Here is a 27,131-nt window from a genome sequence, read left to right as displayed (position 1 = left end):
TGAACATTCATGAATTATCGACTGCCACAGATTTTGCCGCCTATCATATGAGTTTTTAACATAATGCATGTTTTACTCTTATGTGATAAGCCAAGTATGTTGTACTTCTGTCATATTTAAATTTACCTGCACTATGTTTACAAGTTGTGACAATGTTGTCCTTTGAACCATCTGGAAGAGTTTTAAATTAAAAGTAACTATCATAAATGTTGTTATTCTAAGACATAGTTAATGGAATAGTCTAGATTAGGAGTTCCCAAACTTTTAAGATGAGGTCCCCAAAATGTTTTACCATCTAGTCGGAGCCCCCATTTATATAAAGCCAATGCTGTTGTGCACAGCACAATCTTGATCTTGATCACTGCTAACATTAATCAAACTGTGTTCTTTTGTATAAGAGTAGACCTATTAATCAGATCAAATGCTCATCTACAACAGACTATTGACACATAATTTGATTACACACCACATGATATCTCTAGGCCAGTGGTTTTAAACCTTTTTTGGCATTTCACCTCCAGAAAATTAAATATTTAGAAGTTCTACCATTTTTTTTCAGTCTTAAATTGTTAAGTACTGAACTCTTACTAGACTAGATTTGTTAACTCCCACCACTACTCCTAATATCGCATTTGGGGATTACAGATAATTTTTTGTGTGGTTGTGTATGGATTTTAGTTTTTCTTATGTGCATCAAATGCTTTTAAATCAATTATTTTCATGTAACAACAGTGACATGGATTCATAAAGAATATAAAACAGAAACCCTTACATTTCAATATTTTTAATTTACAAAAGAATGAATTCAGATCAAAAGAATGAAAAAAATAAAGTTACACATGACTTTCAGTCAAAGAAGAGGAAAATAACTCAGAAGTCAACTGTGACAGTTGGGTGTCTTTAAGTTTTATAGGACCCTTATATCAATGTTGGGTTCCAGTTTTGATAACTTTAAGCACAGTTCTGCTTCTAAATTCAGCCAATTCCTATATTTATTTTTAAAGAAAGAATGAGGGCTACCAAACATTGGTAGCTGTCTGAAGCAAAGGCTTTCCGCTGTCCATTAATATTAATAACACTATAATGCAATGTAAGATTTGCATATTTTAGTAACTAAAAATCTTGTAATGCTGCAGGACTGGCCACATAAGAGAAAGGCACAGACATGCTTGTGCAGCCTGCATGTGCGAGCGTTTAGAGTGAGAAAGACAGCAATTACCTGAGACACTCTCTTTCATGGGAATCCATTGATCCTGGTGCATGGAAAAGAGGTGTAGAAGCCAAATGGAGCTGTTCCCTTGAAGTCAACGTGAGTAGGTGGTGAACACAGAACAGGAGAAAGGGGATGGTCAAGATATTAGTGTAGTCTCACAGCAGGAGGACAATAAGATTGAGCTGTGGAACTGAAGTGCTGCTGAGCATGGCAATTTGGGGTCGGCCTCTGTATAACCAACGGTCTTTTACAGTTCGTTTTTTAAACCGTTTTTGTTTGTGTGTTAGTTTCCTCACATGCCACCTGATAGAAGGACTGCTGCTATTGTGTATAACTACACTAATAAAAGTTTATGTAACAATTGATGAACAGTTTATGTTGCCTATATATTTATTTAAAAACTAGGCAATTAAAAGACAAACTTTAAAGTTGGAATTGAGTTTTTAAAATAATTTCAACCTTGCCAGGGCAGTGGACCCCAGTTTGAAAACCATTTGCTTAGACAGCAAAGGGGTGTCAAACAGTGAACATGCTAAATGCAATTAAGGAAATATAAAATGTTATACCTTTGAATTTAATCGCATCTGATAATTCTTTACCTTTGACAGCCCTAATATATACTGTATACATATAAATATATCTTAAAGACAGTATAAGACAATCTAAAAATTGAAAATTTCCATTGAAATGAATAATATAAAGAAAAACACTTTACTCTTTATATGTAGTACAGTAGACCCCCACAAAGTCACGGTTCTAAGTTCGCGACCTCAGTCATTCGCGGATTTTTCCTTAGAACCTAACTAATAAATGTTAGCGGAAAACGCAAATATCCTCCCCAATTTTTATGGCTTTTTTCGTGGCAATACTGTACTGTAGAGAGAACAGGAAGCAGCTGTAGAGAAAACCGGGATGGTGAAAACTGGGATGGTGAAAGTAGCCAATAGAATTTGAAACTGCAACTCCCAGCAGTCCCTGCAGTGGCTCTGACTGGTCTTCTACTAAGAGTGCTGGGGCTGCTGAGGTCAAAGGATGTCAGCACGGCTTTTAAAAAAAAGTTTTTGTAATTTGTGTTTCAAGTTCCTGTCTGTCTGCCTTCTGTTGGGCTACCTGTACTTATTCATTTTGTCCTGGATCGTTTTGTGCGTCTGGATTGTCAGCCTGTGTACATGAGGACTGTAAGTGGATTCATGGCCATCCTGCAAAGAAAGGAGCGCTCCTGAACCCGTCCACCTGTCTTCACCATTTCAGGAACTACTGGTAGGACTATCTGTACATTCCCATCCAACGTGCGGATCTCTGGACTATCTATTTTCATCATTACATTTCATCCGTTGCCGTTTTTCATGATTTACTGTGTGTGTTTTTTTGTGCTTTGTTGTATTTAATGTGTAATCTCCGTAAGGGGAACAGGGGTGGTATTGTTGTTTTCTTATTTCATTTGTTTTCATTACATTCTTTATTTGCTGTTTGATTACCGGTTTGTTTTGTTTTTGTCTCTGTTTGTGAATGTGGGCGTTGGGTCAAGGCTGGAATCTCCACCATAAAAATAAATAAATCACCGTCTTCTGGATTGCGGCTTCTCGCACAACACTACGATTACTTAAAAGTCTGAACATTCCTGTCCTTTTTGGCTGATTGCTTTGTTTCTCTCTCCTCCCCCAGACATTCTCTGCTACTATGATATTTGTCTATTGTTTAATCGTTAACTAATTGCATGCTGAGCACCTTTTACTTCTGAAAGAGACATGTTTGTTTGAAGTGTTTGAATAAAGTTCCTGTCTCTACAATCTCCTGTGTTTGTGTGCAATTATGTGACCCAAGCTGCACTAAGACTAGCCTGCAAGCATCACCGCTTACCTCTGTGTGCTTTCGTGCAGCCAGTTTAAGTGCAGTTGGCTCAGTGCATCATTACATCCATGGTGTCAGTTGCACTTTGTACATATTGTTCCAGTAGTTTTTTTAAATAGTTTTTACAGTTCATTAGCAGTGTGTAAAATGATCAGTGTTGCAGTAATTGTGATGCTCTTTGCATGAAAAAAAATGTGTTCCATTAAAATTTCACTTTTTCTTTGTTGATTGTGACATTTACCTAAAGTGCAGCAAAAAGGTATTTGGCGTCCAGGGATGCATTAACCCCCAAGTATGTGGCAGTTTAACGGTTAAAGCACCAAGATGCCGCCGAAACAAGCTGCACCGTCTAAGGCTTCTGGCAATGAAAACGCGTTTGCATGAATTACAGTACATATAGCGGTAACATCTGTATTTTACATTCTAGCACTGCGGGAGACATGGCAGTACAGTATACAGGTTTATCTTTACACTCTTTATTTTTAGGTAATGTATTAAGCTGAGTTTGAAATTAAATTCAAGTGTTTTGGGGGCATATTTAGGGTTTAAACTATGAAAATAGGCATTTTTTAACCACATCCAAAATTTGCGGTTTTTCACAATTCGCGGGTGCTCCAGGAACGTAACCCCTGCGAATTTTGGGGGTGTACTGTACTCCTTATATGTAATACCAATAGACAAATCAAATAGAGGGGTTCTAAAATTATAAAGTCAATTAAACAAAACAGGGAAGTGTTTTTCAACAAGCATAATATTTTCTTTATTTTCAAAGTACAATTATTCTTTACCTTTTTCTTTATATTTCATATTACAATGGAGATAAGTCACCCATTTTATTTTTTAAATGAATGAAGGAATGTACTTACACTGATTTTTGATTGTTTTTAAAAAGGTGATGCTGGAAAATATGATGATCACCAATGAGATAAAAATTAACTATGTTAAATGATATTGGATATCCACTCCAGTTACCTATATTTTCATCAAGCAGTAGTGGTAAAATAAAACTATTTTTTAACTTCACAATAAAGGTTTATTTCTCATAAACTGTAAAAGCTGCCTATTTAGTAAGGACTGTTTGAAGTATCAACAAAAAACATTCAGAGCAGTGCCTAAAATGAAATTTTTGTATCAATTAAAACTGATAAAAGTTGTGTTTACAAAAGGAACTTATTGATTGGCTTATATAGAGGATACTTTTTTAATAAAATGAAAATGGAACATTGTGCAGTGGGCTGCTGCTGAGGTAGCAGTGTTGCTTTACATCCACAGGGTACTGAATTCAAATCCTGACCCAGTCAGTGTATGTCCGGAGTGTGCACATTCTCCCTGTGTCTGCATGTATATTTTAACTTTATTCAGTTTTTCTGCAGCATATTAAGTCAATTGTTTTCCTGTTCTCTAGTGAGTGAGTGTTGCTGAATACATGAATGTTCATGGTGATTAGCCCCTGTTCTGAACCCAGTGCTGCTGGGATACTCTCTGAGCACCAAAACTGAGTTAAACAGATGAATGGGAAATGCAATGCCAAGACAATGTGGTTTTTAGTGTTACACCAGAAATGGAAGAAGAAAAAGAGAACAGTCTGATTTTCAGCTCTGGACAAAAATAAAGTTAAAGATTTCTGTATGTTGCTTCAGACAAAAATGCTGCAGTCAGTTTTGTTTAGTCTCTAGCACATGTGTAAATGAGTGATAAATAATTTATTATTCAGTTAATCATATATGTTGAAGATTTTGCACTAAAATACTTTATTTAACCTTAACTATTCAAAAGTAAATGTCTATTTTAATAGTGTCCCAACATTCAGTGGTATAAGAATGCAGTCTTCTAAGTATTCTGTTTTTTAAACATATAATATAAATTAATGAAAAGCTGTTATGCAATTGAACTTAAGTTAACATATTTCTAAACATCAAATTTAGGAACACTTTTCTTAAAATAATCCACATATTATTAGTCTGGGCTTGCTTAACAACCTCAGTAAATTAACCTAATGGGAAAATTTTAACTGAGAGGAGGACTTTATAGTATTCATGCAAGACCCTAACAGTTCAACATAACTGTTGAATAATTTTGGAGGAGAACAAGGATAAAATAAAGGTGATTCTAAAAATGTATTCTCTTTTTGATAAACTCAAAATGGAAATACAATCTTGTCTGCTATAGCATAATTAAGCCCAATGCAGATTTTGAAGTATTATAAATTACTACATATATTTCATTGTATGTCTATGTTTGGTAGTTTTCATATTTATACATTCTTAAAAAGTGCAGTTTATTTTTGGTTGAAAAAAATCTATATAAATATATAAAGTGTGGGTTAGTATCTACTTTTAAAAACACCTTTAAAAATTTACAGCACTCAGGTGCACAATTTTACTCTCAATTGAAAAAGTTTAAATGATTACTAAATATCATAACAGTAAATGCTTTGCATAAATAAACACCAACCTTAAAAACTATCACTTAATCTAGACTCTAAATATAGATAATATTTTATGCACTTCACTTTCACTCTAAACACACTCAGAACTTTAAAAAGTGTAAACTAATAATCAGCATACAAACTGGTGTTACTTTATGGAGAATCGCTTCCATCATAGATTATAGGCTTCTCAATCGCCAGGTGGTAAAAAACCTTTTTGGAGACAAACCTTGAAAAGGAAAAGAAAAGAAATGTACTTTACCTCTAGACTTTTAATTCCACTTTACAGTTTTGAAATTAATTTGTACTTCAAAACAAAACTAAAAAATGGCATATATGACAGATTTTTAATATGTGTATTAAATTGACCTAAAATACTCTTTAACTCTGTAACATTATATCAGAGTCATTAGTCAATTATAGGTAAATGAAAAAAACATTTTATTTAAGAATTAAATGCATCCAGACTATAACTTTCCATTTGTGCCATCTTAGTTATTGTTAGCTATGATTTAATTATCAAACATATAATTGCCTGTCACTCTACTGTTAAACTGAAGCAGGAAATGCCTTTATCATTATATACAAAATAAAGCAGTAAGCGTTGATGAGACAGAATTATAGTTTAGTAAGTAGAGAAAAATCAATAGCATAATGCTGGTCTGTGTACAGTACTAATCTTTAACATTTTTGATTTTGCATTTGCTACCAAATGTATTTAAGACTGACACAGTTTATTTTGTTTAAGCATGATCTGAAACTAAACTGACAGAAGTACAAAGGCATTAGAAGTATCTCAGAACGCACTCTAGATCCAGATACACTGTGGTCAGAGCCAATAAGTGGAAAGACGATTGAAGAATAAGAGGCAGAATTAGAAGGAGTAGAATTTTCACTGCAAATAAACTAATTTGTCAGACTGACTTCACGAAAAAAAGTTAACTGAGATCAAAAACTGGATTTTATTGAAGACAATGGTTATAATAACAGGTTGGATACTGACTTTTAAAATGAGCTGCTAACAGCTGTAAGCTGTATTATAGGTAAGTGCTGATGCAAGCTTAACTGCTGGAAACATTGAAAAAAAGACAATAAGTGAAAAGCTGTAGGAGAATGAGGCTCTTACATGTATATCAGGAGAGAACGCACATTTCTACTCTGTTTTTAAACATAACACACACTATATAAGAATGACCAGTGGGTGACCATAATTTAGTTATATATTTATACATATATATTGGGAAAGAAAACACAATTTACATGAATTTACAGAAGATCATTGACTATTCACATTCAGGTCACCTCTGTGTAATTCATCTTCAATTATGTTGTTAATTTTTCTGTAAGATGCTTTGCAATAGTGTTCATTATGAAGTCCTTATCTGATATAAAAATCAATTATTAATAGAGTCCTTATTTTCCTTTAAACATTGAGGCTTGTGTATGCTGGTATAGCATGCTAGGCACTAACAAACCACATCCCTTCTACAAATAAAGGTTATCTTTGAAGAAGAGATGAGCAGGAAGCTAAACATAAAGTACTCCATTTTGCTGATTTTAAATTGCAATAATTTAAATGTAAATATTACCTGGAAAATGAGTTATCAAAAATAAGAAGATAAGCACCAGGATTTCTCACTTTTAGCTGGCCTTGTATGGTTTCTTTATGGGCATTGCATCGAGTTAGTGGGATTAAAACCTGTAATTGAACAGAAAAATATTGGCACATTTTTCTTTTTCTTAACTACAATATAACACTCTGTTGCTCAGTACTCTTATACCCTAACAGCAATACAAAAAGTTTTTCTTATGATACACAACATTCCTGCTACATGTACAGATCTTCCATTCAGTCTAGCATTATGTACTTGCTTATTTACTTTTGGCTTTACTATGAAATGTTCACCACAGTGATAATTAGTAAAAACTACTTTATATGTTGTTTACCCATATTGTTGTTTTTGCAAATGAAGCTCATGACCAAATACAGAAATTTCAGTTTCAGAATGACTCCACATCTTAAATCTCAGCTTAAAATGATTACAGATTTCACTAAGACTGAAAAAAATCAGGCCACAATGCAGACAGTGCATCTTGTGGGAAAGTTTCTGAAGACAATGAAACTTGTTTTAAAGCTATAAGGGTTGCAGCAATACAGCATTTGCTTGAATGACTCTATTACATTTATATTTGCATTGTTTTCTATACATGTCTTTTTTAGTGTATACGACATCTTATATTTACAAAAATTCATAATTACTGTAATGAAGAGAACAATTAAACAATACATGCACATGTATAAAAAGAAGAGTAAGGTTAGAGTCCAAGTGTCTGAATACATCTATGAATATGTAACTTAACAAGAGGTATTACAAAACAAAAAAAAAAGCATAAAAAGAAGAAGAGAGAAAGTGTATAGTATTTATTACTACTACATTGATAAAATAAATTCATAGAAAAATGTAGTAAACCCAAACTACAAAGAGGACTATTTCATTTATGTTAGGTAGAATGCCCAAAGGGGACTGGGCGGTCTCGTGGCCTGGAACCCCTACAGATTTTATTTTTTTCTCCAGCCTTCTGGAGTTTTTTTTGTTTTTGTTTTTTCTGTCCACCCTGGCCATCGGACCTTACTCCTTTCTATGTTAATTAATGTTGTCTTATTTTAATTTCTTATTTTGTCTTTTATTTTTCTTCTCTCCATTATGTAAAGCACTTTGAGCTACTTTTTGTATGAAAATGTGCTATATAAATAAATGTTGTTGTTGTTGTTGTAGTAGCTTGGCAGATATTATGACCCTGGGAGGAAAATAGTACAGTATTATAATAAATACAAAAGTTGGTATATACTTCAATAGGGTAGATGATAAAGCCTCACTGTAATTTTCCTATAAAAAATAAAAAAGCATATTGTATTTAAGATGCATACACAGGTATTGATGTACAGAGCACATGGTAAGAGAGGTTATGCTGAAACTACAGTATATAATGCACTATACAAAATATTTAAAATGCCAAAACATTGAAAGGTATCCTAATGAAGTATTAAATGCAGAAACTTCGAAAAGGATCCTAACGAGAGCATGCCAAAGATATAATGTAAAGCCATAAAAGTCTAAAAAATTACTGTGAAACTCATTTTATCTGCAAAAAGACAATGTAGTTATGGAATGTTGCTCATCATGTGACAGAATTTACACTTAAATTCTTAGGAGCACTATGGTGGTGCAGTGATTAGCACTGTTTCCCCATGCTATGTATCTGTGTGGGTTTTCCTTCCACAACTTTAAAGTTGTGCAGGTTACTTAAAGTAGTGCTTCTACATTGTCCTTGTGTGACTGCACATGCATGTGCAGGCCCTGAAATTGGCTTGCACCCTGTTTAGGGCTGTCCCCTGCCTTGTACCTAGTGCTGCCAGGATAAGCCCTAGGACCCAGCTCCCCCTGTTCTGTATATACAACATTTCTGAGAACTTTGTTTCAATATGTACAATACATACTGCTTGAAAAAATCTCATCAAGTACAGACTGGTTTAATTTATTGAGAGGATATGACTTTAACTATTTAACCACTGCTCACAAAATTATTTGAAGACAACGGTGTATAAAATAATGTGATTGGATGATGCTCTGCTGCAGAATTACACTTTAATAATTTGTAGTCCCATAATAGTTAATTTAAATACTGACTCATACAGCAGTACTTATTAAATTGATCATATTCTGAGTTGGGTACATAGAGCAGAGGTAGGTGACTTAAATCACATATGTACACAGTACAGAAATAAAAACATAGTAATAAATGTAACAGAAACAGAAACTACCCACAAAATCTGATTTTAGATATTTCATTTACATGTTATAACATTTTATGATGATGATGATTTCCCTGGGGAAAAATGATACCTACTGTATACTGCTGACTTTTTTTACTACATGGATGGCTTGTCATTAGGGGTACATAATGATTAGAGTTGCTACCTCATAACTACAATTTTTCTGCTTAGCATGCAGTGTGATCTCTCATTGTGGAAAACAGATTGTGCAAGAGGATGTTATACAGAAAAATATATGCATAAGAAGTCACCAGATATAATGCCAAATATCTGTCATTACCAACAAAGTCTTTTCTAGAAAGTATTAAATAAATTTCAGTAAGCGTGTTCAATATCTATTCCCTGTATCATTCCACTTTATTACACATAACTTAATTTATGGACTTATTTGTTCTGCTTTCTTTCTATGTTTGAATTACTTGTGTTGTTACTGACATCTGGTGAAAATTTCATGTCAATAGCCCCATTAGAAATATATTTATTGAGAAAAACATAGACGAGTTCCATACTTATTTTCCCCGCTGTACATCCAATGTTGACTCATGTTACAACATTCAAAATTGTTCCAGATATGTAATTTAAGAGGCTAACAATTAATTACTCAAATTTTGATTAAAGTTTTTCATTTTATACTTTTGAAAGAATATTAGTAGATGCCAAAATTCAATCCAGGGTACCTCAGACCTTTTCTTAGAGCTGAGCTACATGTTTAAGCTTTTGCAACATTAAGTTAGCAAACATAAATTAAATTTCAATTTGTAAATTGTTTTGGAGTCCGAGGCTAAAAATAACACTGCAACTACTGAGATTATACAGACAACATTTAACTTCTGACTCAAAAGGAAGTGGTCTTTTTTAGGTTAATAGATGAATCCTAACATCATATCTCACACTCTGTTCCAACTGCAAGACAACGAACTTTACTTTTTCATATCAGGTGTGTTTACTTTTAACAATAATATTAGTTAGGCAGCTGAGTCACAATTAACTAGCTGCCTGATTCATTTTCAGATTATTTGAATGGTTTCAAGTTGTTTAAATGCATAATGAATTGAAAACACATAGATTATGAATAAAAGTGACTTAACATTAGTACTTGGATGTCAGGTTAACAGGAGTAAACTTTTCAAGGTATAACTTCAGAAAGAGAAATATATGCTTCTTACAGTCATATGAAAAAGTTTGGGAACCCCTCTCAGCCTACATAATAATTTACTTTCAACAAAAAAGATAAGTCTTTCATTTCTTAGGAACATCTGAGTACTGGGGTGTTTTCCGAACAAAGATTCTTAGTGAAGCAGTATTTAGTTGTATGAAATTAAATCAAATGTGAAAAACTGGCTGTGCAAAAAATTTGGGTACCCTTGTAATTTTGTTGATTTGAATGCATGTAACTGCTTAATACTGATTACTTGCAACACCAAATTGGTTGGATTAGCTCGTTAAGCCTTGAAGTTCATAGACAGTTGTGTCCAATCATGAGAAAAAGTATTTAAGTTGGTCAATTGCAAGTTGTGCTTCCCTTTGACTCTCCTCTATAGAGTGACAGCATGGGATCCTCAAAGCAACTCTCAAAAGATCTGACAACAAACATTGTTCAGTATCATGGTTTAGGGGAAGGCTACAAAAAACTATCTCAGAGGTTTAAATTGTCAGTTTCAACTATAAGGAATGTAATCAGGAAATGGAAGGCCACAGGCATGGTTGCTGTTAAACCCAGATCTGGCAGGCCAAGAAAAATACAGGAGCAGCATGTGCGGAGGATTGTGAGAATGGTTCTACAATTCAGCGCAATTTGCACAAAGAACATCTGTATGGCAGGGTGATGAGAAAGAAGCCCTTTCTGCACTCACACCACAAACAGAGTCGCTTGTTGTATGCAAATGCTCATTTAGACAAGCCAGATTCATTTTGGAACAAAGTACTTTGGACTGATGAGACAAAAATTGAGTTATTTGGTCATAACAAAAAGTGCTTTGCATGACGGAAGAAGAACACCGCATTCCAACAAAAACACCTGCTACCTACTATCAAATTTGGTGGAAGTTCCATCATGCTGTGGGGCTGTATGGCTAGTTCAGGGACTGGGGCCCTTGTTAAAGTCGAGGGTCAAATGAATTCAACCCAATATCAACAAATTCTTCAGGATAATGTTCAAGCACCAGTCACAATGTTGAAGTTACGCAGGGGTTGGATATTCCAACAAGACAATGACCCAAAACACATTTCGAAATCTACAAATTCATGCAGAGGGAGAAGTACAATCTTCTGGAATGGCCGTCACAGTCCCCTGACTTGAATATCATCAAAAATCTATGGGATGATTTGAAGCAGGCTGTCCATGCTCGGCAGCCATCAAATTTAACTGAACTGGAGAGATTTTGTATGGAAGAATAGTCAAAAATACCTCCCTCCAGAATCCAGACACTCATCAAAGGCTATAGGAGGCGTCAAGAGGCTGTTATATTTGCAAAAGGAGGCTCAACTAAGTATTGATGTAATATCTCGGTTGGGGTGCCCAAATTTATGCACCTGTCTAATTTTCTTATGATGCATATTGCATATTTTCTGTTAATCCAATAAACTTAATATCACTGCTGAAATACTACAGTTTCCATAAGGCATGTCATATATTAAAAGGAAGTTGCTACTTTGAAAGCTTAGCCAATGATAAACAAAAATCCAAAGAATTAAGAGGGGTTCCCAAACTTTTTCATATGACTGTAGCACAAGGCACATAATGTATTTCAAAATGAATGATGTATTCCAAAAAAGCAGAAACAATGCTAATGCATATCATATCTTGCAAGCATCAGATATTAACCCATACACAACAAATCTGTAATAAACATGAACGGCTAATCTGCCAGGGTTGAGCAGAAAGGGTTGTTTAGAGCTAGTAAAACCTTTAGCTGCATTTACAAGCATTTTCATTGTTGTGTGATACTGTAACAATAAATGCTGCATCAAGCTCATCCAGCTCTTACCCACACACCTCAATATGACACGCTCAACACCCTGAAATGCAGCTTTTGCAAAAGCACTGCATACAGAATTTTACATGCAAATGCTTGTTATTTGAACATATTATAGTTTGAAATCCGTTTCAATATTTTTTAGGATTTTACACGCTTTTGTGCTTGTGTTGCCTCCTTTTTCATCGGATTTGATGTTTTTGTTTCTAAGCTACTAAAAAGACAATAACAAGTCATAATATAATTGTATATATTAAGACAACAGAAGTAAAATTAAATAATAGAAATTTTCTCTGACAGATATGCCATGGTGAGTTCCATCCTTGCATCTCCTGAATAGGCTCTGGAACTCTCATATTTTTAAGAGAGAGTGTCTCTTTTGGATGTATGGTTAAGGCTTACAAGATGTACTGTTTCAGAGTCACTAAGTAAACAAGAATGAATACAAAGTAGCATACTAAAAGGATGGTAGTATTAAACAATTCAGTTTTTTATGTAATCACCAAAAAATAGACACAGCAATCTTAAAATAATCACATACTTTTAGTTTTGCAAAAAACACAAAAAAAAAACAAAAAAGAAAAAAAAAAAAAACAAATGCATCTACTTGCTTTTAGCCTCAGCTTTTACTTAAGTAAAGAGTTATATTTTGTTCAGATTATTGTAATGTACACTGGAAATCAAAATTAGAAATTCACTGCTTGTCCAATAATAGAATAGCCATATTGCAATCATACTTTATCAGTAAAAACTAACCCACATCACAAAAAAAAGACAGCAACCAAGCCTCTCATCAGCATGAAGAAGAAAAAAGATACACTAGATTTTGCTGAGAAGCACATTGTTTGGACTGAGGAGAACTGGTCAAAACCATCTATGCTGCATTTTATGAATTTCCAATTATTTCCACAAGATGTCTCTGTTGGCTAACAGTGTTTGGCAATAACTTGATCATCAGTGAAGAAGTTTCCAATTAAACAATCACAAACTATTAAAGTGTGATCAGTGGCAACAAACAAAAATAAAGTACTGTAACTTAGTGCCACCAGATTTCAGCACATTGTGTCATTTACACCAATAACAACAACAACAGTATATACAATAGTGTAGAACTTAGCAGTATATATTTCTGTAGAATTTCTGTAGAAGTTTTAGGACCCAATTCTCCTGTAAGAAAGCTGATCAGCTGCTAAGAATGCAAACTTATTAGTTTACTTTTGAAGCACAGTGCAATGCAAACAAAAACAGATCACACACAATTATATGCCAGTTTTAACTAGAAGGGCATCTAGGCAGATATATTCATTTAAACAAAAAAAGTAATGATTTAACATCTTAAATCAAGTCTGTTATCAACAAATGCATTGATGTAAAATACTTACAACATGCTGTTCTTCTCAGACAATCCACAACAAATGCAGGTTTACAGCCTCTTCACATTATAAATTACAGAGTGGTGGAGTGGTGACTCTGAGGCTAGGGATCTGCACTGGCAATCGGTAGGTTGCCGGTTCAAATCCCGTAAATGCCAAAAGGGATTCTGCTCTGTTGGGCTCTTCAGCAAGGCCCTTACCCTGCAATTGCTGAGCGCTTTGAGTAGTGAGAAAAGCGCTATATAAATGCAAACAATTTTTTTTTTTAAATTAAAGCATAAAGTATAACATGATATTCTCATTCCCAACTAATCCAACTATCAATCATAGGAAACATGAGCCTATTCTTGTTGCACTGGCCAAGAGGCAGGAAACATCCCTGAGTGGGGCACCATTTCATCACAGGGCCTATTCACATACACACCAAATTCTAGCAGTGTCACCAATCCATTTAAGCAGCACTTTTTTGGGGATGTGGAAAGAAAATGGGAACATCCAGAAAAAAACATACAGACACAGGCAGAATGTTCAAATTCCACACGAGCAGTGCCTATTAATGGGATTCAAATCAAATGTAGATCCATGAGAAATTTAAATATGTTGCAAGTGAGCTTTAATAAAAAGCTGAATTTGTCTCTGACAGTGTAAGATATTTAATGTAATATAGAGAAAAATGCCTTGACTAATTGAAAAGACTTTCGAGAATGAATGATTGTTAAATATTTCATTTTAAAAAGATTCTAGGAACTCCTTGGGAGAGTTAATTGAAAGAGATTCAAAACAATATTTTAAGGAAAGAACAAGTCCTCTAATTAGAAATAGTCACAGTGAGTTTAGAAAATTCATTTATACTGTGTTACTTAATTGATGTTTTTTTTCAATGTGAAGTTAAATTTGCTCAGGATCCTACAATGACTGAAAATGAAACTGCAATATTGTGGTATACAATCCAAAATGTCTTTAGGCAATATTCTATAACTTTTTTTTTTATTATCTTCCACTGTGCATTGACAATTCATGTTCATTCATATAAATGGTACACCTCTATTGCACATAACTGATTAATATTTTTCATCCTAGATGACAGAATCTCTGTCCAATAACTCTGTTCAATTGCACCCTCTATGGCAGCTGCTGCTGCTGCTGTCACCAGGATATCATTTGGCTCCATAATCTGAACCAGAAAAAAGTAAATGGATATAAAAGTAGAAAATTGCAGTATATCTTAAATTAAACAACTGGTTTTAATCAGCAATATATGGGCACTACTGCTGAAACCAAAATTACATCTAAACTACTATTAAATTAGTTAACATTATAAGAAATCACATTAATGACTCCACTTTGCTTTAAAGCAGCAAACAATGAATGTTAACAGAAGACATGGAATAAAGTAGCTAGAATGTAATTTTAAATGCACTTACTGTATATTAATTATAAATAGTTACAGCCAAGTTATTTGCCTTGATATTGTTAATGGTATTTTTAAAATGAAGAAATTTTATAAATGAAAAGAGACTACTCATTCCTTTAATCTCATTTTAGAACTGCTTATACAGAACGATAAACAAAATAAGTGACTATGTTTTACTTGTGTAATTATTTCTTATAAAATTGGAATAGCAACACAAAAGATAAAAAATGTGGTCTTGACTTTACAGCACAGTAAGTTAAATGAAAATAAACAATGTTTGATTGTAGATATTTTTAAGGCTGTATCTTACCTTACTTTTTTCCACAGGAGCTTCCAAAGATTCTTGATAGACTACACTAAAGGAGATGCTTTTTGGTTCAGATGAAAACACCCAGCTGATTGTGGTTCCAGATTCATTGACAATAATAGGAATGATGCTGTAACAGCTAGACTTAATAAAAAGCTCTCTGTTGCCATCTCCAAAACGTGATATATCTTCAACATTCATGGGGATCTTGTACCTATATGAAATGAAAGTTAGATTTAAGTCAGTTTTGTCATAATGTTAAAAATGTTTCAGTGAAATTACAAGCTGATAAGTGTCAGATATGAAGATGTAACTGCATTGCAGTCTGACTGAAGGAATTTTAAAAGATGGTCTTTACAAGTAACAGAAATGATTGTAACAGATTGCTATCTGTTTGCACCTCATTTTCTTACCACAAGCTACCATATGTCTAACTGATTCTGGAGGAACTTGCGTGCATTATTAGGCCAGATGAGAAATATAATTCCTTAGCAGTCTCTTGAGTTTTACCTTAATGTGCCACGTCCTGTACACCTTCTTTTGGAGCCATCAAAGTATTACCATCTCTAAGGGACCAAATCACTTTACTTGGTTCCTCTCAATGTGGAGAAGAAGCAACTCTATGCTGCTATAATAGGTTTATAGCATTATTCATTCAAAAGCAAATAGACAATAGACTATACATGCTTTGCATTAAATTATAAAGCACAAATATGGTAAAACCCTGTGATAACATGCCTCACAATAGCACTTTCCTCCTCACAAGTGATCACAAAAATCACAGTCACTAGTCTGCTTGAACGGAGGGTGTCCTTGATAAAATTGAACAAGGGTGCTCCACTGGATTTTGCTGACAGGCAAAAGGGTGCTCTTGTGCTGAGAAGCTGGCGCTCTAAACATCTAAATCTGACCCGGTAATGTAGAGACACAAACAATAAAATTTTGGATGGGAAAAAATCAAGAATAAAAAAATGTATTAATATTTATAAATAGAATATTTGTGAAACATACTTCATTCCTCCTTGAATTTCTTTCTAGATTATTATATTGCAATCTCTTTCAATGAATACTGAATGTGTAATTCTGGGCAACTACACAGTAACTATCTATTTAAAAGGTGTTTTTTTAACTTCATATCCTTCATTTATTGTATCGGGAATGTACTATTATACATTATCTCAGTATCCATTAGAACTATTTAGTATCATTCCTGAGATTTATTGTATTGGGACTGTATTTTCAAGATACCTCAACTTTAACCTTTTATACACCACTGTTGGGGGGTTGGCGGCACGGTGGCGCAGTGGGTAGCGCTGCTGCCTCGCAGTTGGGTGACCTGGGGACCCGGGTTCACTTCCCAGGTCCTCCCTGCGTGGAGTTTGCATGTTCTCCCCGTGTCTGCGTGGGTTTCCTCTGGGCGCTCCGGTTTCCTCCCACAGTCCGAAGACATGCAGGTTAGGTGGATTGGCGATTCTAAATTGGCCCTGGTGTATGCTTGGTGTGTGGGTGTGTTTGAGTGTGTCCTGCGGTGGGTTGGCACCCTGCCCGGGATTGGTTCCTGCCTTGTGCCCTGTGTTGGCTGGGATTGGCTCCAGCAGACCCCCGTGACCCTGTGTTCGGATTCAGCGGGTTGGAAAATGGATGGATGGATGGATGTTGGGGGGTTCATTTTGCTATCATCAATACACTTATAATCCAATTGCCCTTCATTCACTCAGAATAAGGCACTAATGTAGGAAGCACTTTATTACAGAGAAGCTCTTACCTGTTGAACCTCTACATGACAACCAAGTATTTCTACCCCCTCAAACATACACAGTATTAAATGCTTGGAAAATATCTGGGATTGAAACATTTATAGAGACTTGTATATCGATAATGTTTTTGCATCCTACGAGCATTTAAGCTTCAAATTTAACTTCTCATCAGCACATTTTTTCTACTATTTCAAGCTATAAACATTGCTGAACTGAACCTGCACAATTTTCCACACCTTTCACCTTTCTATTCCAGAAGAAATATTGATCAGTCTTGAAGACTCTGATAGCATCTCGAAAATTTATAAAAACATTTCAAAGTCCTTTCCTTTCAAATATGCCAGGGCAAAATGGGGAAAGGAACTTTCACATAACATTTCTATTTAGTGCATTCATTCTGATTAAAATTATCCGAAATGTTTCCAGCTCAATGCTCAACTGCTGAACACTGTAATCTAGCTCCAGCCTCAAATTAACATTGTTTTGGACAAAAATCTTCAAATGCCTATCAGATAGCCTTGGTGTCACAATCATTCCTAACTCATTAATAGCTGTGTTCGGTGTAGTCTCAGATGGGCTTAAAATGGAGAAGGACAAATAAATCGTAATTGCCTTTACCTCACTACTAGCACTTAGACTTATTTTGCTGAACTGGAAGAATCCCAACCTACCACCTTTAAAGTCAGTGGGTAAATGATATCCTATACTATCTTAAATTGGAAAAAAATCAAATTCTCACTCAGAGGATCTCGTCAAAACTTTCTTAAAATATAGCAGGATCTAATCAATAACATTTTAGAATAAGCTTCTACATCGGGGAAAACATTCCTTGTTGCTTTAAAGCTTTGCTTTGTTGGCTGGCTCTCCTCTCTTTCTTTCTTTTGGGTGGGGGTGGAATTTTGGTTTTGTTAAGTTTGATTTGATTGTTATTTGCTTTTAATAAAAATTAAAAAAAAAAAAATAGAGTCAGAACTTTCTTGTGCTCTTAAACGTAATAGTAACCTCTGTGCATACATTTCAGCTGTCAAGGCTCAGATAAACGCACTGCTAATAAAAATGTTTGAATTTTATATGCATAACAATCATGCTCATTGTTATACAGCTTTGCCCAGTCAGCTTTTAGCTTTGCAGCTGTGAAAAAATTAAATTCCCTTGAACATATTTGAGTTAAAAGAGTATAATGGTCAGATCACAGCAGGTCATAAGAAAATCAATGTAGAATTGGCCTCTTTCTGTACCACATTGTTTTCTGCTCAGGAAAATGTCTCCCATCAATCCATTAACTCATTTTTATCTACAGTCTATTTATTGCATCTCTCTAAGACAGAACCAGAACTCCTGGGTGCACAGAGTACAGCTCAAGAACTGTGTAATGCTCCCCATTTTCTGAGAAAATGCAAATTGTCCTGGAATTGACAGTATACTGTGAGAGCTTCTATTGACGTTTTGGGACTTACTACTGCAGAAGTTTCACTAATGCTCAAGCAGGATAAACACCCTTTCTCATGCCAGAACTACCAACACTTATTAATCAATACCAATGTTAAATTGCTAGCTAATGTTTAATTCTAGAGCAAGTCTGATTACATTGGTTAACAAAGATTCTGTGAAAGAGCAACATAGGGTTGTTTTAAAAATACACTTTCATGCTTATTTCTAAAATGTACTCAGAATTTTTCTTTTACTCTTACTCATAGTTTTTTGAAATATGACTTTTTAGGCTGTGTATTTTAGTATATAAACCTTTATTAAGGCGTATGGGTTTTTAAAACATTAATTAAGGATTAATTTGTTTTTCTGTTTGTCAACATTTTATAACTTTCCAGAGGAGCATAAAATACATATTCCAGAGATTACTGAAACACATTTGAAAATGTTGAGACAGGAGCCTGCGCCCTGTCTGAGGCACTGATCCATGCCAGATTGTGATCAGATGTCAAAGTGTAAAATTAATTTTTTTCAATTGATATTTGGACTTATTACCTTGAAGTCTAAGAGTAGTCATCAATAAGCAAGGCAAATGTTTCCCTCAGGTCATTTCTGAAATGCAAATGGGATACCAAGGCAAGTAGAGTCCCAGTATGCTTGCGGACTACAATAAACTGTTAAGATGGATATTCCTAAGGGCAAGTTCAGTGAAATACTGTAAACTTTTACTTTTAAGGTGAGACATTCCCCCATGTATACAGTATACAGTGTAAACATACATTTACAGTATTGTAAATTTTGAACATTTGTCAATTAACATCCTTGAGTGATAGAGAGTCCTATTAGATATTAGAATTCAACATGAAAGAATTCACATATTTTGATTCATGTTAGAAAAAAAGTTAAAATTATTGTTATAAAATTAGTGTTATTGGTAAATTAACACACCCAGATTAAACTTTATTCACGCCTGACCACTTTTAGACAATGTATACACAGATTACTATATACAGTGGAACCTCGGTTTGCGAGTAACTTGGTTTACAAATGTTCTGCAAGACGAGCAAAAATTTTAAATAAATTTTCACTTGATAAACGAGCGAGGTCTTGCAATACGAGTAGTTTGTCTGCTGAGCGTCATGTGATCACAACTGAGCTGGTGGTTCTTCTCTCTCTTTCACTGCGGGATTGTGGGCAATCGTCTCCTATTCTCCATCTGAGTCGGCGTGCCTCACTCATATAGTCAACATCCGTATGAGCGTATAGTGTTTACTACAGCATTAGCATTTTTGACTGTGTGTGCGCGTGTGTGCTGTGACGTGCAAGTCCCCGTCTTGCACCCTAAAACACGAAGCTGAGTCTCAGTACTTTAGCAACACAAGCTTTATTCAGCTTGAAACAGCAACAGCGCAGTTATTTATACACAGACACAGCAGTCAGGCAGGGTACTGCACATTTATAATGTTCCTTGTATCACCCATTGACGGCAGGCGCTTATAGCATGTCCGCGATTTTTTCGGATTCGCTCTTACGGAGAACTGCTACAGCACGGGGAGACTACGATTGCTTTGGGACGCTCTTCTGCGTGTCATCCCGTTGGGTGCAATCCCACAAGAGTTTAGAAACTCATTCACACCAGCCATGATTCTTTTCAAAGGTAAAGTGCAGGTTAATTTGTTTTATGTACTTTTACTTTATATTTTGTATTAATCATTTTTATATGAATAGTTTTGGGTTGTGGAACAAATCATCTGAGTTTCCATTATTTCTTATGGGGAAATTCACTTTGATATATGAGTGCTTTGGACTACGAACACGTTTCCGGAATGAATTATGCTCGCAAACCGAGGTTCCACTGTATTACAATTATGTCTTCTGGCATAAAATCTCCTGTGGCTCTATTATCTCCTGAGGCTGAAAAAGCTTTTGACAAATTAAACTGATCATACTTTTGGATAATCTTACAATAAATACGTTTTTGCAAAAAATGATCATGGACCTTACACTCATTACCAATTCTGACATGGCTGCTGTGTGTCTGCTCTTTCTCTTTATCTGCTGGAAACTGCTATTTGCTCTTTAAGTTATATCACTCCAATCACAATACAAAATTCCCATCACTCAATTTTCTTATATGCAGACAATGCTCTTATTTGTAAACAATGCTGCACTGTATATATCTTCAGTCTTGTACCTGTTTGATAGATTCACTACAGTTTCAGACTACAAGATCAATTGGTCTAAGTCTGTTCTATTTCCTATTAGTTATCAGTGTAAGTCAACTGACCTTTCTCCTGACATAACCATCACAATTTTGTAATCTACATGTAGTCATTTTCCCCCAAATTAAATTTAATTGTATTCCACGATTATTGGTCTGTCTTCAAACAAATGAACAGGTAATTGAAATTTTAGTTTAAAACTGATCTTTCTCTTTAAGCTGATGTTGCCTCTGTCAAATTGAACATTACACCAACATATCAATTTCATTAGCTGTATGATTCCTCTTTCTTCTCCAGCACTGTACTCATCCAAAGTCCAGTCCTACTTACTAGTTTTATCTAAGGAGGGGAAAGATCTCATTTGAAAACTGCTAACAAATATTGTGTGGATATTAGAAATGCTGAAAAATAGATAGATAGATAGATAGATAGATAGATAGATAGATAGATAGATAGATAGATAGATAGATAGATAGATAGATAGATAGATAGATAGATAGATAGATAGATAGATAGATAGATAGATAGATAGATAGATAGATAGATAGATAGATAGATAGATACTTTATTAATCTCAAGGGGAAATTCACATACTCCAGCAGCAGCATACTGATACAAAAAACAATATTAAATTAAAGATTGATAATAATGCAGGTAAAAACAGACAATAACTTTGTATAATGTTAATGTTTTCCCCCCCAGGTGGAATTGAAGAGTCGCATAGTTTGGGGGAGGAACGATCTTCTCAGTCTGTCAGTGGAGCAGGACAGTGACTACAGTCTGTCGCTGAAGCTGCTCTTCTGTCTAGAGTTGACACTGTTTAGTGGATGCAGTGGATTCTCCATAATTGATAGGAGCCTGCTTAGTGCCCGTCACTCTGCCACAGATGTCAAGCTGTCCTGCTCCATGCCAACAATAGAGCCTGCCTTCTTCACCAGTTTGTCCAGGCGTGAGGCGTCTTTCTTCTTAATGCTGCCTCCCCAGCACACCACCACGTAGAAGAAGGCGCTCGCCACAACCGTCTGATAGAACATCTGCAGCATCTTATTGCAGATGTTGAAGGACGCCAGCCTTCTAAGGAAGTATAACTGGTTCTGTTCTTTCTTACACAGAGCATCAGTATTGGCAGTCCAGTCTAATTTATCATCCAGCTGCACTCCCAGGTATTTATAGGTCTGCACCATCTGTACACAGTCACCTCTGATGATCACGGGGTCCATGAGGGGTCTGGGCCTCCTAAAATCCACCACTAGCTCCTTGGTTTTGCTGGTGTTCAGGTGTAGGTGGTTTGAGTCGCACCATTTAACAAAGTCATTGATTAGGTCCCTATACTCCTCCTCCTGCCCACTCCTGATGCAGCCCACAATAGCAGTGTTGTCAGCGAACTTTTGCACGTGGCAGGACTCCGAGTTGTATTGGAAGTCCGATGTATACAGGCTGAACAGGACCGGAGAAAGTACAGTCCCCCGTGGCGCTCCTGTGTTGCTGACCACAATGTCAGAAGTGCAGTTCCCAAGACACACATACTGAGGTCTGTCTTTAAGATAGTCCACGATCTATGCCACCAGGTATGAATCTACTCCCATCCCTGTCAGCTGTCCCTGTGGAGCAGAGGTTGGATTGTGTTGAAGGCGATATGAAGTAGATATGAAATTTGAGAAAAATCATGCAACTGGAAGTAGTACTTAGTGCTGCTGCCTCACAGTAAACAGACCTGGGTTCGCTTTCCGGGTCCTCCCTGCGTGGAGTTTGCATGTTCTCCCTGTGTCTGTGTGTGTTTCTTCCGGGTACTCTGGTTTCCCCCCACAGTCCAAAAACATGCAGGTTAGGTGCATTGGCGATTCTGAATTGTCCCTAGTGTGTGCTTGGTGTGTGTGTGTGTTTGTGCGCGCCCTGCGGTGGGCTGGCGCCCTGCCCAGGATTTGTTTCCAGCCTTATGCCCTGTGTTGGCTGGGATTGGCTCCAGCAGACCCCCGTGACCCTGTCGTTAGGATATAGCAGGTTGGATAATGGATGGATGGAAGTAGTACTTTAACTGAATACTTTCATGAATTGTTAAGTAAACTATGGTTATAATTACAGATACACTGTAAAAAATAATGCGTTAAAAGTACTTAAGATAAGGCAACAAATTACAAAGAAAAATAAGGCAACAAATTACAAGCAATATTTTTGAGTAGATTTAATATACTGCACGATTGAATAAAGTTAATTTATTAATTTAAGAATGGTGTACTTTGGGCCAGACTCCAAGACTACAATGTCCTTTTTGTGACCTGGATGCTACAGGCACGTTCACACAAGTCTTGATCCATTAGTCTTCATTTGTCTTTTGTGCTCATTTACACCTCAACTTCTCCTTTTGGACATGTCTTACCTGTCGTTATCTCTCTTTCAAAAAAATGCTTTATCTTTAGGCACCATTGCAGCCAAACTCTTAACCACTTCTAGGTGGAAACTCCCTAACCACTTACCTTTTTAGCATTGGTGTTCTTTCTTTATAAATATTACTTTACTTTTGATCTCAGCTGCAAGAATTAAGAATTTAACAACCTTATAAACAGGTAACACATGAGAAAATATAACCATAAAGAATAAATAAAATTTGGATTATTAAAATTCTTAATTGTTTAGGCATCAGGGTTGGGGGGTGGTAAATGAATTTTTGGAATAGACAGATGGGGTTGGGGTGAGTGAATTTTTAGAATAGACAGATGGGGTTGGGGTGAGTATTTTGAGAATATTTTTTGTCTTGTTATTCCCTGCATTTAATCATTTTTTAATAAAACATTGAAAAAACCTTTATGTATGTATGTATTTCTTCATTTATTTATTTCAGAATCACTACAGTTAAGACGAAATACAGCTTGAAATGAAAACTTACTTTTAGCTATCAAAGATGAGAAGGTAGGCTCTAGCGATTACTGCATTATGATTGGTGTATCAGTATTAACATTTAATTCAAAGTAAAACACTTTTTTTGACTTGGTATACTTGTACTTGGATCTGCTGCTGAGGATACTTGTTAAATAATGAATAGATATTGCTGGACAACATTTATGTTAATCAGTTTCAAACTGATTTGTTAACTGTCTATTTAAACAAAATTGTGTCTTTATTTGTACTCATTATGTAATTAGTAATTTGTTAAGTTTGTATTTGTATCTACCTGTGAAACTGTCACAGTGCTCTGCATCTGCTCTGAATGAAGAGTGTTGTACAAAAACAACCTGAACTGAATTGATTTTCCTTTTTTGTTTTGATTTTTGCTTATTTGTTAAAATTGTTCTGAATAGTCATTTCTTAAGTCTTCCTCATTTTCTTTCTCTTTTGGTTAGCCGTGGTATACATTTAATGGAACTATTTTCACTAGTCTTCTTACAGAACACATTACTGAACAGAAGGGTTTTTTCAAACACGTAAGATATTTTCCTCACACTTTATCCATTATTTCATTCTATGATGCTGAATGCTGGTGGGGTTTTTTTTCGTATTTTTATAAAGGAATCCCTTTTATAAAGGAAGACATAATATACAGGATATATTCTCTAGAGCATTGTCACTTTGCTTTGGGTGTGTATGCCCAAAAAGAAGAAGCCTTTGATTTCAGTCTGTAACAGCCGGTGTAAAGTTTGGGCGCATACACTGTCAGCACGGTGCTGTCAGATCTAAACACTAGCGTGGCGAATTGCTCGCGTATTGAAGTGACTTTAGCTGCAGATGGAAGTCCCATTTTACTTATGGTGCCAAGCAGAGCTGTGTTGCATTACAGCAGTCTATTAGCAAGTGAAAACGCTGCGAAGAAGCTGTCTGTTGCTACGGTCCTGCCTTTTTCCAGTCTGATAGTGGTCACGGGACATTGTATCTTTGATTGCCGGTACAACAAACAGTTCTGAGCAAGCATCAGCCACAGCGCTGCTCTTGTGAAAAGAAGGGAGAAAAATGCCATCAACTCAGAAAGGGAGAGGCAAGTTCATTGTACCACATGAATGTAACTGAGGAAATAAAACTGAATATAGCACAAAAATCAAGTGATGACAAGACACCAAGAAGACATTTGTGTGTCTGCTTATATCCCTTCATCGATATCTTTTATAGGTAGCAAAAATTTACACCGGGTGTTACAGACTCAAATCAAATGTTATGTTTTTATTATATCATAGTAATAATAATAGCAGCACTCTACTCAAAACAGGGAAAGCTCAGACTCAAACCTGCAACCTCTTTTGACTACAAAGCAGTAGGTCTTACCTCTGCACCAGCCAAACAGACACATTAACTTTGTGTCGAGTGATATCTGGGCTTGGGTTTTTACTCATTGACAACAATATGTAAATTGAATGATTATTTTTTCTTTGGTTATATTCTTGAATAAAACTGCACTTGTTCTGTTATACCTTTTTTGAAAGTGTTTATTTGATATTTGGACTTCAGTCTTCACACATTATATACTTCACGTCAACATTTTGTCATCATTACTATAACATGAAAAAAGTTTCTGTTTTAGTTATGTGTTCAACATTTCTTGCCTTGCGTTTTCTGTCATCCAACATTTACCCAAAATGTTGTAGACATGGAATATACATGAAATGTATGTATTGCAAACAATGATATATTATTTACCCTATACATTTCCAGACACCTCACAACCACATAAACAGACTTGAGCTGGGAGAACTTCAGCTGTGTTGGTGGGTGATGGGATAGCAGGCTGCTCGCTGCCCATGCTGATTGACACATTTGCAAAACAAAGATCCCGATGAAAAGGTGCAAAGGAATTTAAGGTGGCCCCGAATTACGACTTTTTTCGTAGGCTTCAGGGATTCTAGTGCTAAACAGAGGAAAGAAGAATCGGAGTAGCTCTTCCTTGATGTGGTGGTTCACATCAAGGAAGGTGAACCAGAGGTGATTCAGCTATCTTATTTCATACAAATTGGTCATCTAGCAGAAAATTACTTGGTAGTGGTAAGCAGAGCCGTCTTCCATGTAACTTTACAGATTTTGAGAATGCTACATGAGTCATGCATTTTACTCAGATTAAGAAAATCACTTAGAGAACAGCAGCTGTGGTTCATGTTAAAGGCTGGGATATACTTGACGCTATGCGATGTGTATGCTTGCTGACACTGTGTACTGACTATACTTGCATACTTTATGTAAATCAGGTGGATTCCAGGTGGCCATGCAAAATGCTGCTATGAAGCTGCAAAAAAAAAAAAAATGTATTGCATCATTACAATGAGGAATATGAGATGCTTGTATTGCCTGCAGAAAAGGATGAAGTAACGCACCACAAATACTTTTGTATGTCAGCATTTAAGTTTGCTGATTTGCTTCACTGCATCGAACCATTCATCAAACATCAAAGCACACACATTGATCATGTTGGGGCTGCATTATAGCTTGCCGTCACACTGTGTTATCTTGCAATGGCCAAATTCCCAATTCTTTTCTCTGACATTTTACGTTTTGCATGGACGTATCTGTCTCGAATTCGTTTCCATTTCGTCTTGGACATTTCCACATCAACTTTCAAAGAACTGCCGATTTGATGCCAGCTGTTCTGACAGGCACGTCTGTCACTATGCAGATGCTGAGGTCACGTACCAAAACATGAAATTAAAATTTTTGCTGATACTGCAACTCATGTACATGTCATGTTAATTTATGATGCCATACTAATAAGACTTGTCAAAAGAGGACTGGGAATGCATGGCAGCCATGAGGCGTGTGCATACATGTTCTGAGTGTCAAGTGTAACCCGGCACTATGAACTGACACACTCTTGTGTAGGTTCTATAGACTGAGTAAACTCAACAAATGGTAACAAAAAGAACACCCCCTGGCAAACACCAACCTGCTGTCAAGAAATATATTAAGACACACTGATCTATACCAAATATCTAATCGATTATGTAAAATTCTTCTCTTCCATAATCAGAATGTCCAACATTATCACTTTTGGAAATAAACATTTAATTTATAGGTAAACAATAGTTTTTTTCTAATTTCCACCATTCATGGATATAGCAATATTGTCTGACAAATTCTGTTGCTTTTCACATTGTTTTTTCCAGTTAAAAATTATGTTTCCTACTTTTCATATTAAAGTGAAGTCAATTTTAGTATAACTTCTTAAGATTTCTGAATTATGTGTTGAAATATATATTTTAAGTATAACTCTCCTAAAAAATTCACAATGCCATAGATTAATGATGACAACTTAAGAAAAGTTTTTCATTAAAAATCTGCCAAAAAAGATTTGTTGATTACACTGGCTTCCCCTTGCTGATGGATTATTATGGCTCACTGCTATGACAGAATATAT

The 27,131-nt window shown here is 35.5% G+C and overlaps 1 protein-coding gene across 1 annotated transcript in view; it reads right to left on the bottom strand.

Moving 5' to 3' along the window:
• Positions 1–3,901: 3,901 nt before the first annotated feature.
• The window catches only part of LOC114653121 (FYVE and coiled-coil domain-containing protein 1), a 64,813-nt gene continuing 41,583 nt past the window's right edge, over positions 3,902–27,131 (bottom strand). The window contains exons 3-5 of the mRNA XM_028803289.2: positions 15,400–15,610; positions 7,082–7,191; positions 3,902–5,721 (exon numbers count right to left, since the gene is read on the bottom strand). Coding sequence (XP_028659122.2) covers positions 5,646–5,721; positions 7,082–7,191; positions 15,400–15,610 — 397 coding nt within the window. The 3' untranslated portion in view covers positions 3,902–5,645. The remainder of the gene's footprint in view (positions 5,722–7,081; positions 7,192–15,399; positions 15,611–27,131) is intronic.

Source organism: Erpetoichthys calabaricus, chromosome 6 (assembly GCF_900747795.2).
Source record: "Erpetoichthys calabaricus chromosome 6, fErpCal1.3, whole genome shotgun sequence".
Taxonomy (NCBI): Eukaryota; Metazoa; Chordata; class Cladistia; order Polypteriformes; family Polypteridae; genus Erpetoichthys; species Erpetoichthys calabaricus.
The sequence above is the reverse complement of the archived record's forward strand: the minus strand, read 5'-3'. Positions and strand labels throughout refer to the sequence as shown.